Below are 20,968 nucleotides of genomic sequence, written 5' to 3' on the forward strand. Positions count from 1 at the left end.
ATACTTCCAAATTCAAGAAGTGACATGACAGTAAAATTTAACACGTCCCTATTTTCCATGAAGTAACGAATACTGATTTTTAAATTTTTGATTAGGTCATGTTTTGAAGCATTCACTGAGAACATGTCCGGCGAAACTCAGCTCCTTGAACTCAGGAGACAATATCACTGTGCTGCGTACAACTGTGCCATCGCTGTCATCAGCTGCAGTTTCAATGAGCCCAAATTCTACCAAGGCTTCCTCTTCAGTGAAAAACCAGAGAAGGTACAGACTGGCTCCTATAGTTATAATGAACTCACCTCATTTTGGAGTGATGCACTACAGTTAATTACACAACTCACTTCACGTTTTTTAATGTGGTCTTATCTGATGGGAGGAGAGTGAATGAGTGATTGGAGGACTCAAGTTCTTCACTGATTGTGGTTTTCTTTTCTTGTCCAGTATCAGTTCATCCTGGAAAATATCATCGACACTGAAAGGACCTACAACTTTCCAATAGAAATTGAGGTATGTTTTCTTGGTCTTTTTTAAACATACCTGTTTGTTTAACACTATATTGTATGTATATTCATTTATTCTTTCACTTCTGTAGGTGCCGCTTGAGAGAAAGAAGAAATACGTGATGATACGAAAAGAAGTGAGCGAGGAGAATGGAGGTAAATACTGCCACCATCGATGTTCAGTGATGTTTCTAGGTACACATCCTGCGTCTCTGACAAATAAAAATCCAAAAGGACTCAGAAAATTCACGATTAATAGGTCCAAGAGGTCACACCCTATTTTCTTCCTGATAATGCTACATTGTGAACAACAAATCTGTGTTGAAATCATAGAAACAAACAAAAGAAATCTCGCCAACCACTCAATATTTTCTTCATCTGTGTATCTATGTTGCGCCGACGATATCCATTGTTCATAGTCTTAGTCAGACTGGGAGAGACTTCATGAACGTCCTGCAACACAATCAAGGCTACACACTTGGTATTGGTGAATAAACTGATGTGGTCACTAATCGATGCTGTATTCACTCATGTAGATGAGGATTCAGTGATGCCTTATCTCCAGGGCAAACACCTTGTTAAATGTCTGTGCGTATGTCTCACACAAGACGAGCTTATTTTGTTCATAGTTTCAGGAAGTGAAAGGACAACTTAAAAACTCTCCTCCGAAAAAAAAAGAGAAAAAGGCATATTTCTCAAAATGTTTAACTTATGAATTTATACAATAGCTTATTTAAATTTTTATGGAGTAAAATTACCCTTTTAAATGCTCTTTTTTAGATTCTGAAAAATATAAAATTATATATATTGCAAAATGTTGATTTGAATATAAAAAAAGTTATTCTTAAAACACGTATACACAAATATTCTGATTTTTTTTTTAAATGTGTGAGGCTAAAAAGGGAAGAAAGCGAGTTAGGAAGTATCAAAAAAAACATGAAACTGTAACAGTTTAAATTTCAATACATTTTCAACATTAATATAACCAGAATTGTTAGTAAACTTAAACTTTAAACTAATGGAATTTGGTCAATTTTGTCACAGGGCATTTAAATGATTTTTACCTTGCTGCCTGCTCTGTGTCCACACCGAACCATGCAGTGTTAAGGCTTAATTATTAGACATGAAAAGTGATAGGTTTTTGAAGTTGATGTTTGTTCATGAGATTTACTGTATGATTTTTTTATTATTATTATTTTTTCACAGAAGCTCCAGTGTATCTGTCCTCCCAGTCTTACATGGCCGACAGCAGCCTGAGTGAAGAGATGAGTCAGTTTGATTTCTCCACTGGAGTCCAAAGCTTTTCGCTCAGCTCCCAAAACCCTGAAGGACGCAGACGCACTGTTGCAAAAAGAGTCAGTCTTTTTCTTTACCTTAAATACTCTGATCCTTGGTGGAAACTAAATGTATGTATGTGTAGCGCTGTGACTGACAGGTGCTTTGCAGTTTCAAAACAGAACATTACAATCTGGTTTTTTTTTTTTGTTTTTTGTTTTTTTTTTGGTGATACTTAAGTTTGTATGTATGTTTGTGGATTCAGGAGACAGAAGAGGCAGATCCCTCCCAGGATGCAATGGTGGATCTAGAAATGGATGAGCTAAATCAGCATGAATGCATGGCGACCATGACTGCTCTCATCGGACATATGCAAAGGAACAACATTACCCCCAAAATTGAACAGGTGAATGGCACTGAGGAAGACTACAGCAGTTTTTGACTTTGGATCCATTATATTTACTCTGAACAGGTTTAAGTGACACTGGAGACAGAAACAGATGACGTTACATGAAATATGTTTACATCCAGGGTGTCATTAAAATTCTCTTATCTCTGTTAATGAAACAGGGAAACATGCCGAGTGAGCTTCCTCCATGGATGAAATTCCTACACGCAAAACTAGCAAATCCAGCAACACCTCTGAATATTAGACTCTTCATCTCAAAGCTGATCATCAACACAGAGGAGGTAAATGCCCCTCGATTCATTCAGTTACTGTCTTTGAAAATAAATTTGATTATACCATATCTGCTCGTAGGTGATACCTCATACTCTGCTTCAAGGATTTAGTCTTTGCTGTTGATCTTTCCAGGTGTTTCGACCATATGCCAAGCACTGGCTGGGGCCGCTCCTGCAGATCGTTGTGTCTGGAAACAACGGAGGAGACGGGATCCATTTCATGGTGGTGGATATTGTCGTCATAGTGCTCTCTTGGACGAGCCTGGCCAGCCCCAAGGTTGTTAATATTTACATTTTAATGACAGGAAACATAAATCATTCATATATGTTTGTCATGGTCTGTGTGTATAGCAACAGTTTAAAGTAAAAATTCCAACATATCGCCACATTCAGGGGTATAAGAATTACGTAAAATTAAAAAAAGTTGTCATGTAGCTGTTGTTGTATTTTATTATCATATAAAATAACTATCAACATTAGTAACAGAATTCTTTTGACCCAGGGTAACCCCAGAGATGAAGTGCTCGCAAACCGGTTGTTGGAGTTCCTGATGAAGCACAGCTTCCACTCCAAGAGGCCAGTTTTCCGCCACAACCTGGAGATCATTCGCACTCTGGTAGAGTGCTGGAAAGACTGTCTGCATGTGCCTTACAGGTACTACTCGCACACTCTCACTGAATAATTGATATGCTCTGACACAAGCCTGTAGCTCAGTGGTAAATAGGCAGTTCAGGACTCAGACACTCTTTACACATGCTGCATGATCCCTGAAGGTTTAAAGCTTTACATCGAGCAAAATGGGCTGTAGTTGAAACTAGAGCTAGGGGTGCACTGAATAGAATTCAGCCTCTTAACTGTAAGTGTGTGACATGTGTGTGCATGAAAGAAACACTACCTCTACCACTTAATAATGATTGTTCAGCTGAAAATTGCAATAGATCTGATGGCACACCAGATAGTTTTTCTGTATTTTAAAAGTAAAATGGGATTTAACTGATCCTTACCTTCATCTCTTTTCTTATAGTCTGATATATGACCGGTTCCGTGGCACCGACCCAAATAGCAAAGACAACTCTGTTGGACTTCAGCTGCTGGGAATCATCCTGGCCAACAACCTCCCTGCTTACGATGCCTCATGTGGAATTGAATATGACGGGTAAAGTATATGCTGTAGCCAAATGGCAACACGCTGTGCAACGTGTCACCTGACAGCTTTACTGTTTGACACCATAACTCAATTTGCTCATACAAATGTTATTTTTAAGTTGCAAGCTATAAGTTCAGAGGTCAGGAAGAGAAGTGGAGAGCAGTATATTCAGGCTGCACCAAATGTCCACCCTCTGGACTTGCAGACTGAGCCCTTGTGGACTGTAGTGTGACGGGTTCCCCTTCATCATGTAAAGTCTGCTAGGGCAGAGACCGCAAGCTGCTGAGAGACAGCCCTCGAGACTGTTTTACTTGTTGCCATGGGCATGTTTAAGCGACAATTACAATCATTGTAACTGCTGTCATATTCTGTCTGCTCATCTGTCCCTGCAGATAACAAGATATATGTCACACGTGTAGGGTTGTTTTTGAGTGAACAAAATTAATTTCTGTGAAACATACAGACAGCAGACATTCAAATAAGGACCAAGCTATGACTGAATAAATTGGGTAGGCCTATAAGTTACAAAAGAAGATCCCAGGAACATGCCTGCAAAGTCCGCGAGTCTGCAAGCGCGGTGAAGTCCGCACATTTGGATTCCGCCTCAGCGTGTGTTGTAGCTCACATGCTGCCATCTTGGAAAGTGTTTTTAATAATTTCTATGTTGTGTTTTTTTTTTTCCAGGTACATGCAGTCTCTCACCAACAACGTTTCCTTCGTAAGGTACAAAGACGTCTACGCAGCTGCTGCTGAAATTATCGGCCTTGTCCTGAAGAGTATGACTGAGGACAATGTATGGGAACTGGTTAAATTACAGTTACACTTCATTCATGTTAATGTCTGAGGAGAGCTCAGAGCACCTTAGCAAGAAAGATCACACATGGAAAAGAGAATTTATTTTCATAATTTAATGCTTAGATTAAGTCTTGATGATAGGAGCACTTCAAATGTTATCTGTTATCAGGGATACTCTTGTTTTTCCTTTTTAAACTTGTGACATATATCACATGCAAACTTTCATTATTCTCAGCATCGTCAAGAACTTCTCAGTCTCGCTGCGAGTAAGATCACTAATCTGAAGAAAAAAGACATGGATGACAAGTTCATTATTTGCTTGAACAAAGTGTCAAAACACTTCCCTCCGTTTATGGATGGGTGAGTCTCTAGTTCTGCTTCGTTTTATTTATGCTGTCTCCTGTAATATAAATCTAAATTGAAATTTACTGTGTGTAAATTGCCCTTTATCTGATCCTAGGCATGGAAATTAAGTAATTTGCTAACCTGTCTTATGTGTTATTGTAACTACATCTTTATTTAAAATGCTTCAGGTTTGTCAACCACGTGTTCTCCCTCCTGCCAAAGCTGCACGGCATCTTAAAGACTAACTGTTTGGAGTGCGTGCTGAGTCGTGCCGATGTCATCCCAGACATCTTTCTGCATCTGAAGACCACAGGCTTTGTTCAGATGATGAGCCACAGGTAAGTACTAACCATACTCTTCTCCATGATCTGGATCTTTATTGTCTTTGGTTCAGAGATCTCAACAAAAAAGAGACATTTATGAATTGTTGTGTGACGCAACAATGCGCAAACAGATGATACCATCACTGAAAACACTGACTTAACCTGCCAGCCTGTACACTGCATTGTAGTTTGTTCTCCAAAGATCTGGCATTATATCTCCTGACATGTTTTTTCACATACAAGCAGATAGCTGCAGATTGTTTAAAGCGGTGATGTCACTTACGCAGACGAGTGACACATTTGCATATGCTTTATATTTGTGTTACAACCATGTCTCTGCATATTGCTCTTCTGTTCCTGCAGGGATGAAGCAAGGCAAAGAGTGTGTCTGGATATCATCCACAAGATTCTTGCCCACCTGTCTCCAGTTGAGCTTCAGGAGTTCCTGGGAGCTGTAACAGCGTTTGTGTCCCATCCATCACCGGTGTGCAGAGAGAGGATGTATGACATCCTCATGTGGATTCAGGACAACTACAGGTACTGTGAGCCCTTTAGGCTTCTGCTCTCAAACAATTTCACACTTGTGTGTCTTGGTAAATGCCATCACCTATCACTGTTTCTGATCTGACCCAAGGAAGGTGACTGCGTAATTGTAACTAGCAGTCAATGTGGGGCAAAATAAAGTCTGAATAGCTAGACTAGCAAACAGTACACATTCTTCAGCATAGTTTTTATGGCCACTGGACTGCATTATGCATGTGTAGGGACAGGTAAACTTGTTATTCATCTGATATTAATGATATACTGTGTTTTTTATTGTTCCAGTGATGCAGAGAGCATGGAAGACAACACCTCATTAGAGGTTTTGAACGCAGCCAAAGAAGCACTGCTTCAGGGACTGTCTGAAGAAAACCAAGGCCTTCAGTACGTACCCACCATTTCTCACTTGCTTTTATTTATTTCATCCTTTCTTAAATTATGCAGGAAAGTGTGATCTGACTGAAAAAAAATTGTCTATTCTGTGTTCAGGCTTTATGTTCGCAACTTCTGGAGTCAGGAGAAGCGCCTTCCTGCAGCGACCCTGGAGCGAATGTTGACAGTGCTTCGTTCTTTGTATTCCTGTCAAATAGAAAAGTGTTTCTTAAGCTTGGCTACCAATCTGCTGCTGGAAATGACCAGTCAGAGTCCTGACTTCAAACGAAACATTTTTGAGTATCCACTGTCAGAGTGTACCTTCCAGGTCAGTTGTACTTCTCTCTGGGTCCATTAAAAGTGAGCAGGCTTGAGTGAGTTTTTATTTGTTTGTTATCAGTGAGGCTGATGTATAAATAAAATGACTCCACTCTCTAGGACTATGTGATTGATTCCAACTGGCGCTTCAGGAGCACAGTGATGACTCCCATGTTTGTTGAAACCCAAAGCTCTCAAGGCCCAGAGAGCGTGGCGGCGACACAGTCTGGAAGCATGAAGGGGAAACTCCGAGCCACTCAGACTTCATTAGAGTTCAGCCAAACACAAACAGCAGGTGCATCTTTAATTCCATATCCTGTTGTTGAAGCAGTAGTAACTATAGAAGCGTGAGCTGTACCTGCAGTTTTGCAGTCAGAAAATTTTCAGGTAATTTACCTTTGATGTTTTTTTCCCCCAGGTCGACGTACAGCATATAACTGGCTGACGGGCAGCAGTGTGGATACACTAGCAGAGTACACACTTGGCTCTGAGTCTCTCTCCTCATTACTGGCTTTTGATAAGAAAGCAGAGAGGCAAACGGCGAGGAGACCAGTAGGAGAAGGCTTTGGCCTAAGGCGCCTCACTGCATCAACCGATGAAGTGGATAGGCGCACTAGAGGTTAGTCTCTGAGAAGGAAATACCCACCTGGTTAAATATGTCATATAGGTATGTTCCGAAAGAGAAATATTGGGTGAAGGTTTCTGCGGTTATAACTAGTTTGCTATCTGAACAAGGGCGGATTGGTCGTCAAAGTCCCTTTACATCTTTCTATGAAAGCCCGCCTTCTAGCGTTATCTGAGATGCAGGGTTGCATATTGAGAATAATAATAGATTACATGATTATAGCACCAAAAGTGAACTTGATCCGCTAGTCTGTTGTGTCCAAATAGTTAATGGGCTTAACATTTAAAAAGTGATTATTCTGAGCTGTTGTGTGTCCACTTTTTAACTGTAAAAGGTGTACGTCAACATGCTCGTTTTGCTGGGAAACTGAGATAAAAATTATGGTAAGCTACAGCCCCAAAAAGCTTGAACCGATTAAGATGTATTATTTATTTATTTATTTACTTCACCTGCTTTGGTTTTAGTTTTAGTATTTCTGCGTTGTTGTAATTCTGTTAATGTGTCTGTATTTTGTGATTGTGTATCAACAGCAGAAAATGAGCAGCGTAATAACATCCTAAGATTGAGACGCAGATTCCTCAAGGATCAGGAGAAAGTCAGCTTGAATTATGCACAGAAAGAGATCCAACAACAAAGACAGAAAAAGGTGCAACAACATTATGCTGCAACAAATATGCTGATACACATTGATTCTGCAGTTTATTTCCAAAACGCTGGATAGCAGCACAAAAAGGTTTTGAGACTGATCACTGTCTCTAAATTCTCTAAAGTGGTAGTGTCTCTAACCATCGGTGGTTCTGTTGGGTGTCCCACAGGAAGAAAAAGCTGATCAAAGGCTGCGTAAAGAGGCTCAGGTGACTCTCTATCGTAACTACAGAGTGGGAGACTTTCCAGACATCCAGATTCCACACAGCAGCCTCATTGCCCCCCTTCAAGCACTCGCGCAGGTGAGACTGACACTACGCTCCATGTCCTTTTAATGTGAATGCATACAGACAATACATGTACCCCCGCAAAAAACTTTTCTATATATTTTCATTTAGAGAGATCCAATTTTAGCCAAACAGCTGTTCAGCTCCCTGTTTGCTGGAATCCTCCAAGAAATGGAAACACACAAACCAAGAGGGGAGAGCGGGAGGATTAAAGAGGAGCTGCGGTGCAACATGAACACATTCCTGAGCAAGAGCACGCTCTGCTTCCCTCCATTTATAGCATGTGTGCAGGTATGACCTTCAGAAACTTGAAACTCTGCTCGGAAAGTCTTTAATCTGAATAAAAATGTGATGGCATTCAGAATGAAAGTAATACCTGTATTAATTATACTCACTGCATTTACATCCAAAGTCAAACACTGAATTTATTTGAGAAGGATCTTATATTAATATTCCAATTTGTCTCCTCCATAATTCTCTATTCCCTATAATATTTTTGAAAAACACACCATGAGTCTTACACACCTGTAAGAATGCAAGACAGATTTTTAGTCCAACTGTAGTGAAATCATGCTGTTAGCAAATCAAGTAGCCAGAAATTAACTTTGCCATGCAGTGCTCCAATATGCTGTTGACGCCTTGTTATCTTAGAGCGTGATTGATAAAGTCACATCTCAAAACTATAAACTTTAAGGCTGAAAGCTGATGATCTGAGTTAACACTGCTGGTTGTGTTGTTAGGACATGTGTCACAAGAATAAGGAGCTGCAGCAGCTTGATCCAGGAGCCATCAGCTCCACTTGCCTGATGAGTCTCCAGCAGCCGTCGGGCATCCTGCTGCTGGAAGAGGGCTTGTTGCAAGGAGGTGGCCAGAATGAGCCTCCTGCCAAGCGGTCAAGAGGACGCAAAGAAATCCCCCCAGACACCAATAAATGGATCCACCTTGCAAGGTATTGCAGTGTTGTTTACATTGATATGGATTCTGTCAGTGTTGGCTTGTAGCTGAGTAACACTACAACATGTCTACTTAATGAGGACAAAATTGTGATAAGACTATGAGTTAAGGTGCAGTTGTTTTCTCCTTAGATAGACAGGGCATAGTTAATTTCTTTGATGTAATGATGCTGTTTTAACACCAGTTCATCTTTTAATTCCATCTTCCATTGGAGACAGTTTCATTACTACATTTATGTACCTTACCTCTGTCACATTTTGTCAGGAGCTGCATTGCATGTACAGATCAGTCACCTTTGTATGGTTTCTGTTGCTTTTGTTCGGTGTAGCACTAAGTTTGCTCTTTGTTTCCTCTGTTCTCCAGGCTTTACAGATCTTTGGAGGATTATGACGTTGTACGCGGCATCTTTAGCGGTAAAGTTGGGACCAAGTCGATTACCTGTGCCGCACTTCAAGCTGAAGCCAACACTGACTTTGCAGAAGCAGTGAAGCTTTACAATGAGGTATACACTGAATCTAGCATATCGATTAAGTAGCATGTCAGTGCACACGGATTGGTGCAGTTTTATCAGATTGCTGGCTGTATGTGTTGCACTGTAGTCTAAAAATTGCACACTCTCTTCTATACCGGCAGGCGCTGAACACTGAGCAGTGGAGTGATGAGGAGCCGACTGAGTCTGAGAAGGACTTCTGGGACATAGCTGCAATGGAGGCCTACGGTCATCTGACGGAGTGGAAGTCTCTCCAGTACTGCGCCACTGTGAACATAGATGAAAACTCCCCTCCCAATCTTGAGAAGATGTGGTCGGATCCGCTCTACCAGGTACTAGATCTGACCTTTCACAGTTAAGGAATTCTCAGTCATGTGCCAGGAAGAGCTGACAAACTGCAGGTTTTGATTCAACGCAGAATGGCGTCTTTCATCTCTTGATCAATGTGCAGTGATGGCTTGGAATGAAAACCTACATGAATTAATCTCAGCCCTCCATAGCATGCAAATTCCCCTCCCAGACTTTTCAGTCATCTTTAGTAATACAATACTGTCTGTGATGGTGATTGAAGTTTAGATTTGACAGAAAAATATAATACTGTAGCATATTAGAGCATGATAAAAGCACTGGAAATAAAGATGTCATTTTAGTCATAACGCAATGCACGATTCACATGTAACATACAATCTCTGGATTCTTAAAATCATGTCAGTTTGTAGGTATCAAGTCTATGCACCAGAGTTGTAAAGCTTTTCTCATTTGAATCTTTTTCGTTTGTGTCAGGAAATGTACCTGCCACACATGATTCGCAGCATGTTGAAACAGCTGCAGCTGGGTGAGACGGACCAAACTCTTCTCAGCTTCATCGACAAAGCCATGAAGGTGGAGGAGCGCAAAAAGCTGCTGGAAAATCGTTACAGCCAAGAGCTCAGCTTGCTCTACATCCTGCAGGAGGACTATGACCGTGCAAAATACTACACCAACTACGCCATGCAGCTCTTTATGCAGGTCTGCTGTTACAAGTCACCTCAGAGTTTTAGAATGACAGAGATCATTATTAAGTCATTTCTTAAAGCAGAAAGTACATGTATGTACTGTACAGTATATTGTGAAATAAGATGTAGATAGAATTTAAACAGTCTGCAAAGAAATATGTGATGAATTGGCAGAGAATATGCAGAAATGCATTTGGACTCATGCATGAACTCAATGTCTCTGCCTCCTCTAGAATTACTCCAGTGTGGATACGCTGTTGACTCAAAGTCGGCTGACCATCCTGCAGTCAGTGCAGGCCTTGACTGAAATCCAGGACTTCCTGCTCTTCATTAAAGGAGACGGTGAGTGGAGATATTGTCTTTAAAACTCAAACAACAGTGAATATCATAATCGAATGAAGAGTTAATGGGTTATTCCCAGCTCCCTTTTTTTGTTAGAATTACAGAATTATTTCTCTGCAAACAGTATTTTTTCCCGCTCTGAAAATATAGTAACTTTAAGTTTGTTTCATTAGTGTCTGTGAGCTCCCTGAAGCGGCTCATCAGATTATGGACTGAGCGGTATCCTGATGCTAAAGCGGATCCAGTGAATTTATGGGATGATATCATTACGTCTCGGTAAGAAAGGTTTTAAAAGTAATATTTTGCTTACAAATTCTTTAAATTAACAGCTCAGAGTGTCAAATTTAATCTCTGTGTTTCAGATGTTTCTTCTTGGACAAGATCAGGGAAAAGCTGAGAGGCCACGCTCCCAGTGACGCTATGGAGGTGGAAGATTCAGAAGATGCAGCAGGTGACGTTGACACAATAGTAAATAACTGCAAGTTCAGCATGAAGCTACAGATGGCCAACAGCGCGTGGAAGCAGGTGAAGAAACAACTGTGAATGCTACTTTGTTTTTGTGCTGTCACGTGTTTACCGCAAACTCACCTCAGGACACGTATGTTGTTTTCAGAATAACTTTCCCGTGGCCACCAAGCTGCTGAAGGAACTTCACAAAGAAGCCAAAACAAACAGAGGCTGGCTGCTGCGCTGGGTCCACAGTTTCAGCCGCTACAGCCATAAACGCAGCCACGTGCAGGGTCCTGTGGAGCAAATCAGTGCCATGCTGAAGATTATCCCACTCCTGGGTAAGCAGGGAAAACAACTCCTGTACTTGATTTTGGGGATTAAACAACTGAAAATGATAGAGAGCCTGGCGCCTGGTGGCTTAGTGGGTAGAGCAGGCGTCCCACATACGAAGGTGATGTCCTTGCTGCAGCAGCTATGGGTTCACTCCCAGCCTGTGACTCCTTGCTGCATGTCATCCCCCCTTCACGCCTAGACTGTCCTATCTAATAAAGCCAAAAAAAATAATCTTTAAAAGGGGGAAAACTTTTATCTTAATAGGAAAAACAGATGTTGACAAAGTTTTCCTTTGGGGACATCATTTACAGTTGAAAAAAGGTAATAAATTGCAATATATGGCAACATATTTTACCACAATACTCAGCATATCACAACATATTTAAAATCCCAATAATATTGTATTGTGACTTACGTATTGTGATAATATCGTCTCGTGGATGCTCAGGTGATTCCCACCCCTAGTGCCCTGTTCAGTCAGTGTTAGTGACTAAAGGCGCTTTTTTTTTTTTTTTTTAACCTTGATGCGATACTGATCCGTCGGCCGATTAAATCAGCATGCCGTGATCCTCTCGCTAAACAATTTAAAAACTGCCTCTCCCTGTTTGTGCTGTTGGCTTTTTCTTTCTACCCAAAATGCACTGCGCTCTACATCACTTCCTCTCTTTAGTTCATTTCCTCTCTTTGGTCTGCTGGATAGTCTGTTCGCATTTCCCACTGTAAGTGAACCACACCAGGGTTCACTTGCAAGTGAACCAAGACCCTTAGTTTTCAAGCGGACCAGGGTTCGCTTGTTTGGTCCGCACCAGTGTTCGAATGAGCATTCACACCACTCCAAACAAACTAAACTATCCATAGAAGTGGACCAGGGTTCGTTTAAAGTGGACCAAATAGCGCCAGCGTGAATGCGTCCTAAAACACATTGTGTATACTTGAGGTCTAACACACATGTTGGATTCACATTTATGTTAGCTTGCTAAAAATCTTCTTCTTCGTTGCTTCTGTTGATACATTGCTATGTGTGTTGGTGTCGATCAGCAGAATAGTGTGAAACCTGTGGCAAATTCTATGCACAATGTGAATAATTCAGGGATTCACGAGCAAAAACACTGCTCTAAAGTGCCTCTAGTAGTCAAAAAAAAATCTCCAGTGTACCTTTAAGCCTTTTGGCACTTAAGCATCGGAGTTTAAAACATTATAATGATTAAACACATTAGGGCTGGGTGATATACCAAGTATGTACATCATGTTTTCAAGCAGGATTGCACACTTTTTTGAAGCTTTTTAAATGGATTGGTCAGAGTTATATGAGTTGTGTTATGTTTAAAGGAAAAACACACATTTTAAATATAAGGTCATCGCAAAAAAGTGATTAAAAAATATCTACCTATTAATAACTGATCCAGTTATGAGTCACTGTGGCCAGTAGGTGTATCTGAAATGACATGTGAGATGTGACTTCAGCTGCTCTTGTTTCCTGTTGAGATGTTTCATGTCAGCTCTTATCTCTCTGCAGAGGACCTTCAGGCTGACTGTCAGAGTGCCACAGCTAAAGTATTCAGATACCAAAAGATACTCCAGGGTACGTCTTTCCACATCCTGGCCACAGCTGTAGGCAAGAGCCCCTCGGTCCTGGGAACTATTGATGCTGGGAAAGCAGAGAAGGCCGCAAAGCTCTCTGGAGCTGCTTGGCCCAATGAAAATCCAACGGTACTCCACTTATATTCTTTAGTATTATTTTCAAACATATTTAACACATATATTGTACGGTATGACAACAGCATGTACAAAGAATCAGTGTAAATGAGAGAGGTGAAGGCACTTATTTGCTAAAAACTGTTTTACCTTGCAGAAAGTGGAAATGGGGCTGCAGTTAAAAGCACTGAAGCTGCTGTGTGATGCCACCAGAAAGGCTGACGAGGAGCTTCAGTCGTATTCTCAGGACTGTGTGGAAAGCAGCAGCATCACTGAGACATACATGGCTTTGGCTAACTTCTGTGACAAACGACTGCGAGAGGAGGAGCAGAGTGATACCGGTGAGTAATAGGACTCATCGTGTGTCTTTGTTGAACCATTATTTTGGCTGTGTTTCCATTCTTTTGCATAACTCTCTCTCTAGTGCTGCTGTAGCTGTCCGTTTGTTGTGCTAACTTATATAACATATTTTTTTATTGTGTTTCATATCATTGGTCCACAAATATTGATCCATATCTCATATTTATCAGACTTTGCTCCTCTGCCTGACCATCCCTGTGTCCAAGGCTGCTCATTTATTTTAAAAGGTCAAGGCTATCTAATTATTCCATATCATCACACTATTATTAATACAAGCAGTAGTGTAAAAAGTAAGTTATTACACCAAACAGAGAGTAATATTGAAAAGTAACTTTTTACTTTTCAAATGAAGGTAACTAGTAATATGTAATAAATTACATTTTGAGAGCAACACTGTTTACTGGAGAATGCAATCTGGGGATTTTTATTTTAAACACCTTTTACACTGAAATAATGGTGCTCTGCCTTTAGAGGGCGCTCAGTATTAATGCACGGGATCTAACTTGATGTCTCCAGCTCAAGTTTGGCTGAGGACCTTTATCCTTCGCTCTCACTGTGTCTCCTGATGCTCACCTCTGCCACTCATCTAATCAAAGTGAAAATGCCGTAAAACAATCTTATTAAAAAATAAGGGGTTGGCAACATCATAGGATAAATAATGCCCTGAATGGCTTTGAGAATTTTATGACAGAATATTTAAGGTTATATTGAGACATATATTGTATTGTCGCAGTTTTTCTGGTGCTTTAATTCAGCCAGTGTTTATAGATAAAATTATACGAAATGTCTGGTTTTGGATCAGATAAATACCTGATAAATAAAGGTACTTCACCACACAGATCATAATGACCTCATATGACCAGAGATATCAAAGGCAGAACTCACTATAAACAGTATAGTGTTATTTTTGGGTAAGAATCTGATAAGTGCACTCCCTGCATCAGCCGGTCATTTCCTACCTTTTTGTGTTGTTTGTTACAGAAAGCCAATTCCCAGACCTGATGGTGCTGCCTGTTCATGTAGTGGAGAGCTTGTTGAAAGCACTGAAGATGAATTCAGAGGAAGCTCGCCTCAAATTCCCACGTCTGCTGCAGATCATTGAGTTGTACCCCTCTGAGACACTGGACCTCATGAAGAAAGAGGTTAGTATGTTCAGTCCAGGGGTGAGGTGGAGGAGGAAACAGAAACACAGTTTTTCCCACTTTGCATTAGCAAAAGATTTTAACCCCTTTCCTTGGCTGGTGTAATGTTATTACATAAAGATTTGTTTATCAAAGTGTCATCCAAATTATAATTGTCTTTTAATTTATAGCAGGTCTTTGTTTTGTGATGGTCTCCAGCGACGGTTTTAGAAAGCTTTACTAGCTGAGTTATCCCTGGGTTAGAAAAGTCTAGACAGGGAATCTGGGAGTATTACAGCCCAGTTGCTACAAGAAAATCTTGGCGTTGTACATTTCAACAAACCACGGATATGTTACATTTGCACATTTCATATCGTACCAGAGCTCTAAAGTGATGTAGTATTTGAGCAGACTTTGTCATCAGGATATGGTGGATGATATGTCACCTGCCGAAACATCTGCCAGGCTGTAGACTGATGTTTGAGACCAACATTTTTAAATTACGGAAATTCAACACTACTTCAGACCTGTGCTGAGGAGGCTGCGATTTGTTGCAGTATCCTGTAGTGTACATGGGCTTTTGTTGTAAATGCTGACAGTGATATCTTTCCATGCCCAGATGATGTCAATTCCCTGCTGGATGCTCATTGGTTGGATCAGTCAAATGGTCGCCCTGTTGGACAAGCCGGAAGCTGTGGCTGTGCAGCACTGCATTGAACAAATTGCGGAGAGTTACCCTCAAGCGCTGGTTTATGCCCTTATGATCAGCAGTGAGAGTTACCAGTTTGAGGACTCAGCTACAGGCCACCAGCAGCAGGAATATGTCAGCAGGTAAAGTGCCTAATGTTTTGTTTCAATGAAAGAGAAAAAAAGACAATAGTATATAAAAACGTCTGCTTATCAATACTGTGTGTGTGTGTGTCTACAGGCTCAGGAGCATGCTGGATAAGGGAGGACCTGTGAAGAACTTTGTTGATGCGCTGCAGCAGCTCACAAACCCTGAGATGCTTTTTAAGGTAATGAAACCTTGCAACGTTGCAAGTTCAACCATAAATTAACCAAGCTGCTACCCACTTGTTATTGATTATTGCCATTTGGTCTTCAAAGGATTGGTGGGATAGTGTGAAAAACGAACTGGAAAAACCGAGCTTTGACAAGAAGCAGATGAGCAACATGTTTGACGAGATGTACTCTTCACTCGGGGATCGTAGCACGGGCAGTCATGGAATGTTTCGCACCAAATTCATCAAAGTTTGTAGTTTGCTTTGATCTTTTTAAGCTTTTGCACTAAAAGCATGTATATTCTACAAAAATGCAATTTTCAATCTATTTTCTTTTTTGTTTTTTAAGAAATTTTCTAAAGAAGTGGAGAAACTGCTGGGATCTAAAGGCAGCAAGCTGTTTGAGAAGAGGAAAGACAAAAGCTTTGTGCGGCAGGTGGATGAGCTTGCAGCATCCATGCGTGGATTTCAGAAGGAACCCGGGAACCTGAAGGAATACTCGCCCTGGCTGAGTGGATTTAAAGCAGATGCGCTCAGCAATGAGCTGGAGATCCCAGGTCAGTGCAGCTGAAAACTCACACTATTAAAGGGATAGTGCACCCAGAAATGAAAATTCAGCCATTATCTACTCACCCATATGCCGATGGAGGCCCACAAAGTATCTCCATACTGCTCATCCGTAGTGATCCAAGTGTGCTGCAGCCCCGACATAAAAAGTTGTTTAGAAAAAAAATCATATGAACTCTGTTTTTAGCCTCACTGTAGCCTATAGCTCTGACTGCTTCTCTGTGCTCCGCGCTCACGTGTGCGAGCCTGCACGAGACCAGCAAAAGCATGAACTTTGCTCACCCGTGTTTACATCACGTGACACGTGCACCGCAGGGAGAGACAACGTAACCACAGTAGCTAAAAGATAATTTGCACTACGGTCTTTTAGCAAAGGACAGCCCAACATGTCTGAAGACTTTGAAATTGAGGAGGAACAGCATTTCTTTGTTGAGCCATATTTGTTTGAGCCGGAGTACACGGACGGAACTCAGGCTACTGGACGAAGCAGCCGCCGCAGCTCATGAGCCGTCAGCCAGCCGCAGAATACCGGAGTTGAGCACTGGAAACCTGGTGGTGTAGTTGTTTCAAATGCAAAGCAATGCCAACGGATGAGGAAAGTCTATGCTGCTCAGACTGGGAATTGGCGATGCCTGCACTTGAGAATCTGGACATCAGTACTGACGAGACTGCTGCTCTTCAGAGATCACCGATCACCCTGAGCGCGCACACGTGAACGCGGAGCACAGAGAAGCAGTCAGAGCTACAGGCTACAGTGAGGCTAAAAACAGAGTTCATATGACGTTTTTCGAAACAACTTTTTATGTCGCGGCTGCAGCACACTTGGATCACTACGGATGAGCAGTATGGAGATACTTTGTGGATTCAATTTTGTGTTCTTGGACGTTAGTCTGGGGCGCTGTATGCCATTAGGCGTGCTGGCCGCTCCCCCCGCTGATCTCCGCAAGGGATGTGAGGACTCTAAAACTTCACCAGGGCCTCCATCGGCATATGGGTGAGTAGATAATGGCTGAATTTTTTGGGTGCACTATCCCTTTAAAGTCAGATGATTTGATCTCTGTAAATGTTGTATATTCTAGTTTTGACAAATCATGTAGAGGCCACAGTAGACCCTGTGTAAAGAAAATAAATAAAAAGTTGAAATAGTTTAAAGTAATCCATAAATGGTGGTGTTGATGGAGGGGTATTAAATTCATCTGACAGTTCTGGGGTACTCCTGACAAAAAAGGTTGGTGGGGTTTAGAGAACATATTTTTTTTCCAATTTCAAAAGTAAAATATTCTTTTAAATTCTACTCACTGATGAAGATGTTTTCCTTCCTCTCCTTGCAGGACAATATGATGGCAGATCTAAACCTTTGCCAGAGTATCATGCAAAGATAACAGGCTTTGATGAAAGGGTATGCTTCTATTGTCTTTTACTGTTGAATAATATTTTAAAGGGAACCTATTATGCTCATTTTCCCTTCGCTCTGTTTTAGGGCCTGTCTCTTTAAGATGCTCCCCTGAGAAAGCCCAGGCTGCTCTGAGTGGTCAGCATTTCTGTAACAGACAGTAGCAAAACTTTCCACTGTGAAAAAAGGGCATATCCAACCAATCTTAAATTGGGGAGATATGAACAACATGGGCATTCAGGATAATATGCTTACCTGACGTTAGCATGTAGCTTCATGTAGCAGTGTAGCTTCGTTATGTCAGTGCTTGCAGTAGCGTGCCTGGAGCGCATGAACATATAAAGAAGTCTGTCATGAGCTGATGTCAGCTGATCTTGAAGTCGGTCAGTATATTAGTGTGGATTCATGCCCTGCAGGTAAAAGTGATGTCCTCTATCCGTCGCCCCAAACGTCTCATCATCCGTGGTGACGATGAACGTGACCACCCCTTCTTGGTGAAGGGTGGAGAGGACCTCCGCCAGGACCAACGCATTGAGCAGCTTTTTGCCGTGATGAACATTCTGCTGAGTCATGACGCCACCTGCACACATAGAGGCATGCAGCTGCGCACCTATCAAGTCATTCCAATAACCACAAGGTACTGGGCTGGTCTGCCCATCTATCACTCTGTCCTTCCTTTTAAAGGGATAGTGCACCCCAAAAATGAAAATTCACCCATTATCTACTCACCCATATGCCGAGGGAGGCTCAGGTGAAGTTTTAGAGTCCTCACATCCCTTGCGGAGATCCCAGGGGAGAGTGGGTAGCAGCACAACTCCACCTAATGGAGGCTTACGGCGCCCCAGATTCAAACGTCCAAAAACACTTAATTGAAAATATCTCCATACTGCTCGTCCATAGTTATCTAAGTGTCCTGAAGCCCCAACATAAAAAGTTGTTTGGAAAAACATCATTTGAACTCTGTTTTTAGCCTCATTGCAGCCTGTAGCTCTAACTGCCTCTCTGTACACCGTGTTCACGTGCGCGCGCTTGCCCAGACCTTGAGACATAGGCACCGCGTTCATGTGTGTTCACATGCTTTCGCTGGTTTCGTGCGCAAGTGCGCACACGTGAGCGCAGTGCACAGAGAGGCCATTAGAGCTTCAGGAGCTTCAGGACACTTGGATAACTACGGACGAGCAGCATGGAGATATTTTGTGGTTTAAATTATGTGTTTTTGGACGTTTGAATCTGGGGCGCCGTCAGCCTCCATTAGGTGGAGTTGTGCTGCTACCCCCTCTCGACTTGGATCTCCGCAAGTGATGTGAGGACTCTAAAACTTCACCTGAGCCTTCCTCAGCATATGGGTGAGTAGATAATGGCTGAATTCTCATTTTTGGGTGCACTATCCCTTTAAACTTAATGCATATCCTGATTACACAGATTGATGGTTGAAGTAGATCAAACTATTGTCTTTGACAGTGGAATCCAGCAAGTAAGCAATCAAACTTGATATAACAAAATTATTTTATTTTATAATCATAATGTTATTGTTTTAGGAATGCACCAATATGGATTTTTTTTTCAGCTGATACTGCTAACTGTTAATTACCTGCTTCGTGGGTAGATGCTGCCCTTGTTAAGTCAATGAAAGCAGTCTGGCTTGTATCGGCTATAATTTTAATTATCGTAATGATGCATAATTATAAAAATGTCCCATTATCGGAAGATAATTTATCAGTCCGATATATATCGTACGTTATTGTTCTTTGAATTATTTTTCTGTGACAGGAGCTGATCATTGGCACCACTTGCTGACACTCCTCTTGTGCAAAATAAAAACAGCCAAGAAACTTAATTTACAATTTTCATTGCCTTTACAGAATTGGTCTCATTGAATGGATGGAGAACACCTGTACTCTGAAAGACTTCCTGCAAAGCACAATGACTGATGAGGAACAGCGAAGGGCAGGGAGGTACAGTATACACATTTCACTCTAATAACTTAAGTGTCATTCCAGTGATGAAGTTGAAATGACACCTTCAGGCCTATTAAAATGTTAACTATAAACTGGGATTTTGATTTCCTAAAGGTGTGTTGAAGACTACAATAAATGGCTCCAAACCATTTCTCCAAAGTCAAGTGGTATTGTGCTATACAGTGGGGCTTACAAGTAAGTCTGCTGAATGTTCGCTTTTGTTCCTCAGCTGAATTTTGTTGATTGTAATTTACTATTCACAGCATTTATAATCTGAAACCAACCGTTTCTAACATTAGGGGATGCTGTAGGAGGAAAAACGGTCATTGTTTTATTAAATATGAGCTTCAGCATATTTCTCTTTTGTCAGGAAAGCGAAGCGCTCCGAGACTGTCAACAACTTCTTGAAAGTGTTGCAGTACGTGCCCAGTGATCTCCTCAAGTAAGTTGAATCTCTCTATAATAAAACTGCTCATGAGGGTTAACACCTGCTTTTAAACAATTTCTTTCATTTCATTTCATTTTTCAATTTCTAGGAGAGCTTTTCTGAAGATGTGCAACAGTCCTGAGGCATTTCTCTCCCTGCGCTCCCACTTCATCAGCTCTCATGCCCTGCTGTGTGTCAGCCACTGGATTCTAGGTATTGGAGACCGCCATCTCTCCAACTTTATGATCAACATGGAAACAGGAGGCATGATTGGCATAGACTTTGGTCATGCATTTGGTTCAGCCACACAGGTTTGTCATCCTCATTTCACTGAGGGCAGAAGTTAAAATGCAGAACAGTAGATAGCTAGTTCGACCATATGGTGCTTTTGTGTGATTGTGCCCAACTGTACTATATTGTATTTCCTCACAGTTCCTTCCTGTGCCCGAGCTCATGCCTTTCCGGCTGACCCAACAGTTTGTGAATCTAATGCAACCCTTGAAGGAGTCAGGTTTGATCCAGAGCACCATGGTCCACTCTCTCCGAGCTTACAGGGCTGAGCCCGACCTTTTGCTGAACACGATGGATGTGTTCGTCAAGGAGCCCTCGCTGGACTGGAAGGTAACCAGTCACACCTGCTACAAAGATCCCATCAAGCATTGAATTTCTGCACTGTCTGTGAAATACAGATATGACAGTGATGTCAGCACAAAAGGGAACTTGTGTTAAATGGTGTGAATCTGTGTGACAGCATACAGAAAAGAGTGAATAGACCGCAGTACAAATCACATTTCCCTCTGCTATCACACAGAACTTTGAGCTGAAACAGCTGAAGAAAGGAGGCACATGGACCGACAGCGTGAACACCAAAGAAATCAACTGGTATCCCCTACAGAAGGTGAACTTTGCCAGGAGAAAACTAGAAGGAGCAAATCCAGCTGCTATAACCAGGTACATCATCAAATCATAACATGGCACACCAATAATTAGGATGTCGGTAATGTCACACTGAAGGTTTGTTAATTAAGA

General features: G+C 41.5%; 1 protein-coding gene across 2 annotated transcripts in view; it reads left to right on the forward strand.

Moving 5' to 3' along the window:
* Positions 1–20,968, forward strand: part of prkdc (protein kinase, DNA-activated, catalytic subunit) — a 41,555-nt gene that overhangs the window by 19,282 nt on the left and 1,305 nt on the right. For both annotated transcript variants that reach the window (XM_049565031.1, XM_049565032.1), the window contains 43 exons: positions 96–264; positions 442–507; positions 593–656; positions 1,707–1,855; positions 2,041–2,181; positions 2,346–2,465; positions 2,590–2,733; positions 2,959–3,110; positions 3,481–3,612; positions 4,288–4,396; positions 4,634–4,758; positions 4,932–5,081; positions 5,430–5,603; positions 5,892–5,990; positions 6,096–6,306; positions 6,417–6,591; positions 6,715–6,915; positions 7,452–7,567; positions 7,737–7,868; positions 7,965–8,144; positions 8,594–8,802; positions 9,171–9,309; positions 9,441–9,629; positions 10,081–10,305; positions 10,526–10,634; positions 10,808–10,910; positions 10,997–11,159; positions 11,248–11,422; positions 12,934–13,127; positions 13,270–13,453; positions 14,454–14,614; positions 15,213–15,424; positions 15,522–15,609; positions 15,701–15,844; positions 15,944–16,151; positions 17,493–17,560; positions 17,971–18,191; positions 19,417–19,509; positions 19,627–19,707; positions 19,883–19,954; positions 20,049–20,250; positions 20,372–20,560; positions 20,751–20,890. In XM_049565031.1, the coding sequence (XP_049420988.1) occupies positions 96–264; positions 442–507; positions 593–656; positions 1,707–1,855; positions 2,041–2,181; positions 2,346–2,465; positions 2,590–2,733; positions 2,959–3,110; positions 3,481–3,612; positions 4,288–4,396; positions 4,634–4,758; positions 4,932–5,081; positions 5,430–5,603; positions 5,892–5,990; positions 6,096–6,306; positions 6,417–6,591; positions 6,715–6,915; positions 7,452–7,567; positions 7,737–7,868; positions 7,965–8,144; positions 8,594–8,802; positions 9,171–9,309; positions 9,441–9,629; positions 10,081–10,305; positions 10,526–10,634; positions 10,808–10,910; positions 10,997–11,159; positions 11,248–11,422; positions 12,934–13,127; positions 13,270–13,453; positions 14,454–14,614; positions 15,213–15,424; positions 15,522–15,609; positions 15,701–15,844; positions 15,944–16,151; positions 17,493–17,560; positions 17,971–18,191; positions 19,417–19,509; positions 19,627–19,707; positions 19,883–19,954; positions 20,049–20,250; positions 20,372–20,560; positions 20,751–20,890 (6,378 nt within the window). The remainder of the gene's footprint in view (positions 1–95; positions 265–441; positions 508–592; positions 657–1,706; positions 1,856–2,040; positions 2,182–2,345; positions 2,466–2,589; positions 2,734–2,958; positions 3,111–3,480; positions 3,613–4,287; positions 4,397–4,633; positions 4,759–4,931; positions 5,082–5,429; positions 5,604–5,891; positions 5,991–6,095; positions 6,307–6,416; positions 6,592–6,714; positions 6,916–7,451; positions 7,568–7,736; positions 7,869–7,964; positions 8,145–8,593; positions 8,803–9,170; positions 9,310–9,440; positions 9,630–10,080; positions 10,306–10,525; positions 10,635–10,807; positions 10,911–10,996; positions 11,160–11,247; positions 11,423–12,933; positions 13,128–13,269; positions 13,454–14,453; positions 14,615–15,212; positions 15,425–15,521; positions 15,610–15,700; positions 15,845–15,943; positions 16,152–17,492; positions 17,561–17,970; positions 18,192–19,416; positions 19,510–19,626; positions 19,708–19,882; positions 19,955–20,048; positions 20,251–20,371; positions 20,561–20,750; positions 20,891–20,968) is intronic.

This window comes from Epinephelus fuscoguttatus, linkage group LG21, assembly GCF_011397635.1.
Source record: "Epinephelus fuscoguttatus linkage group LG21, E.fuscoguttatus.final_Chr_v1".
Lineage (NCBI taxonomy): Eukaryota > Metazoa > Chordata > Actinopteri > Perciformes > Serranidae > Epinephelus > Epinephelus fuscoguttatus.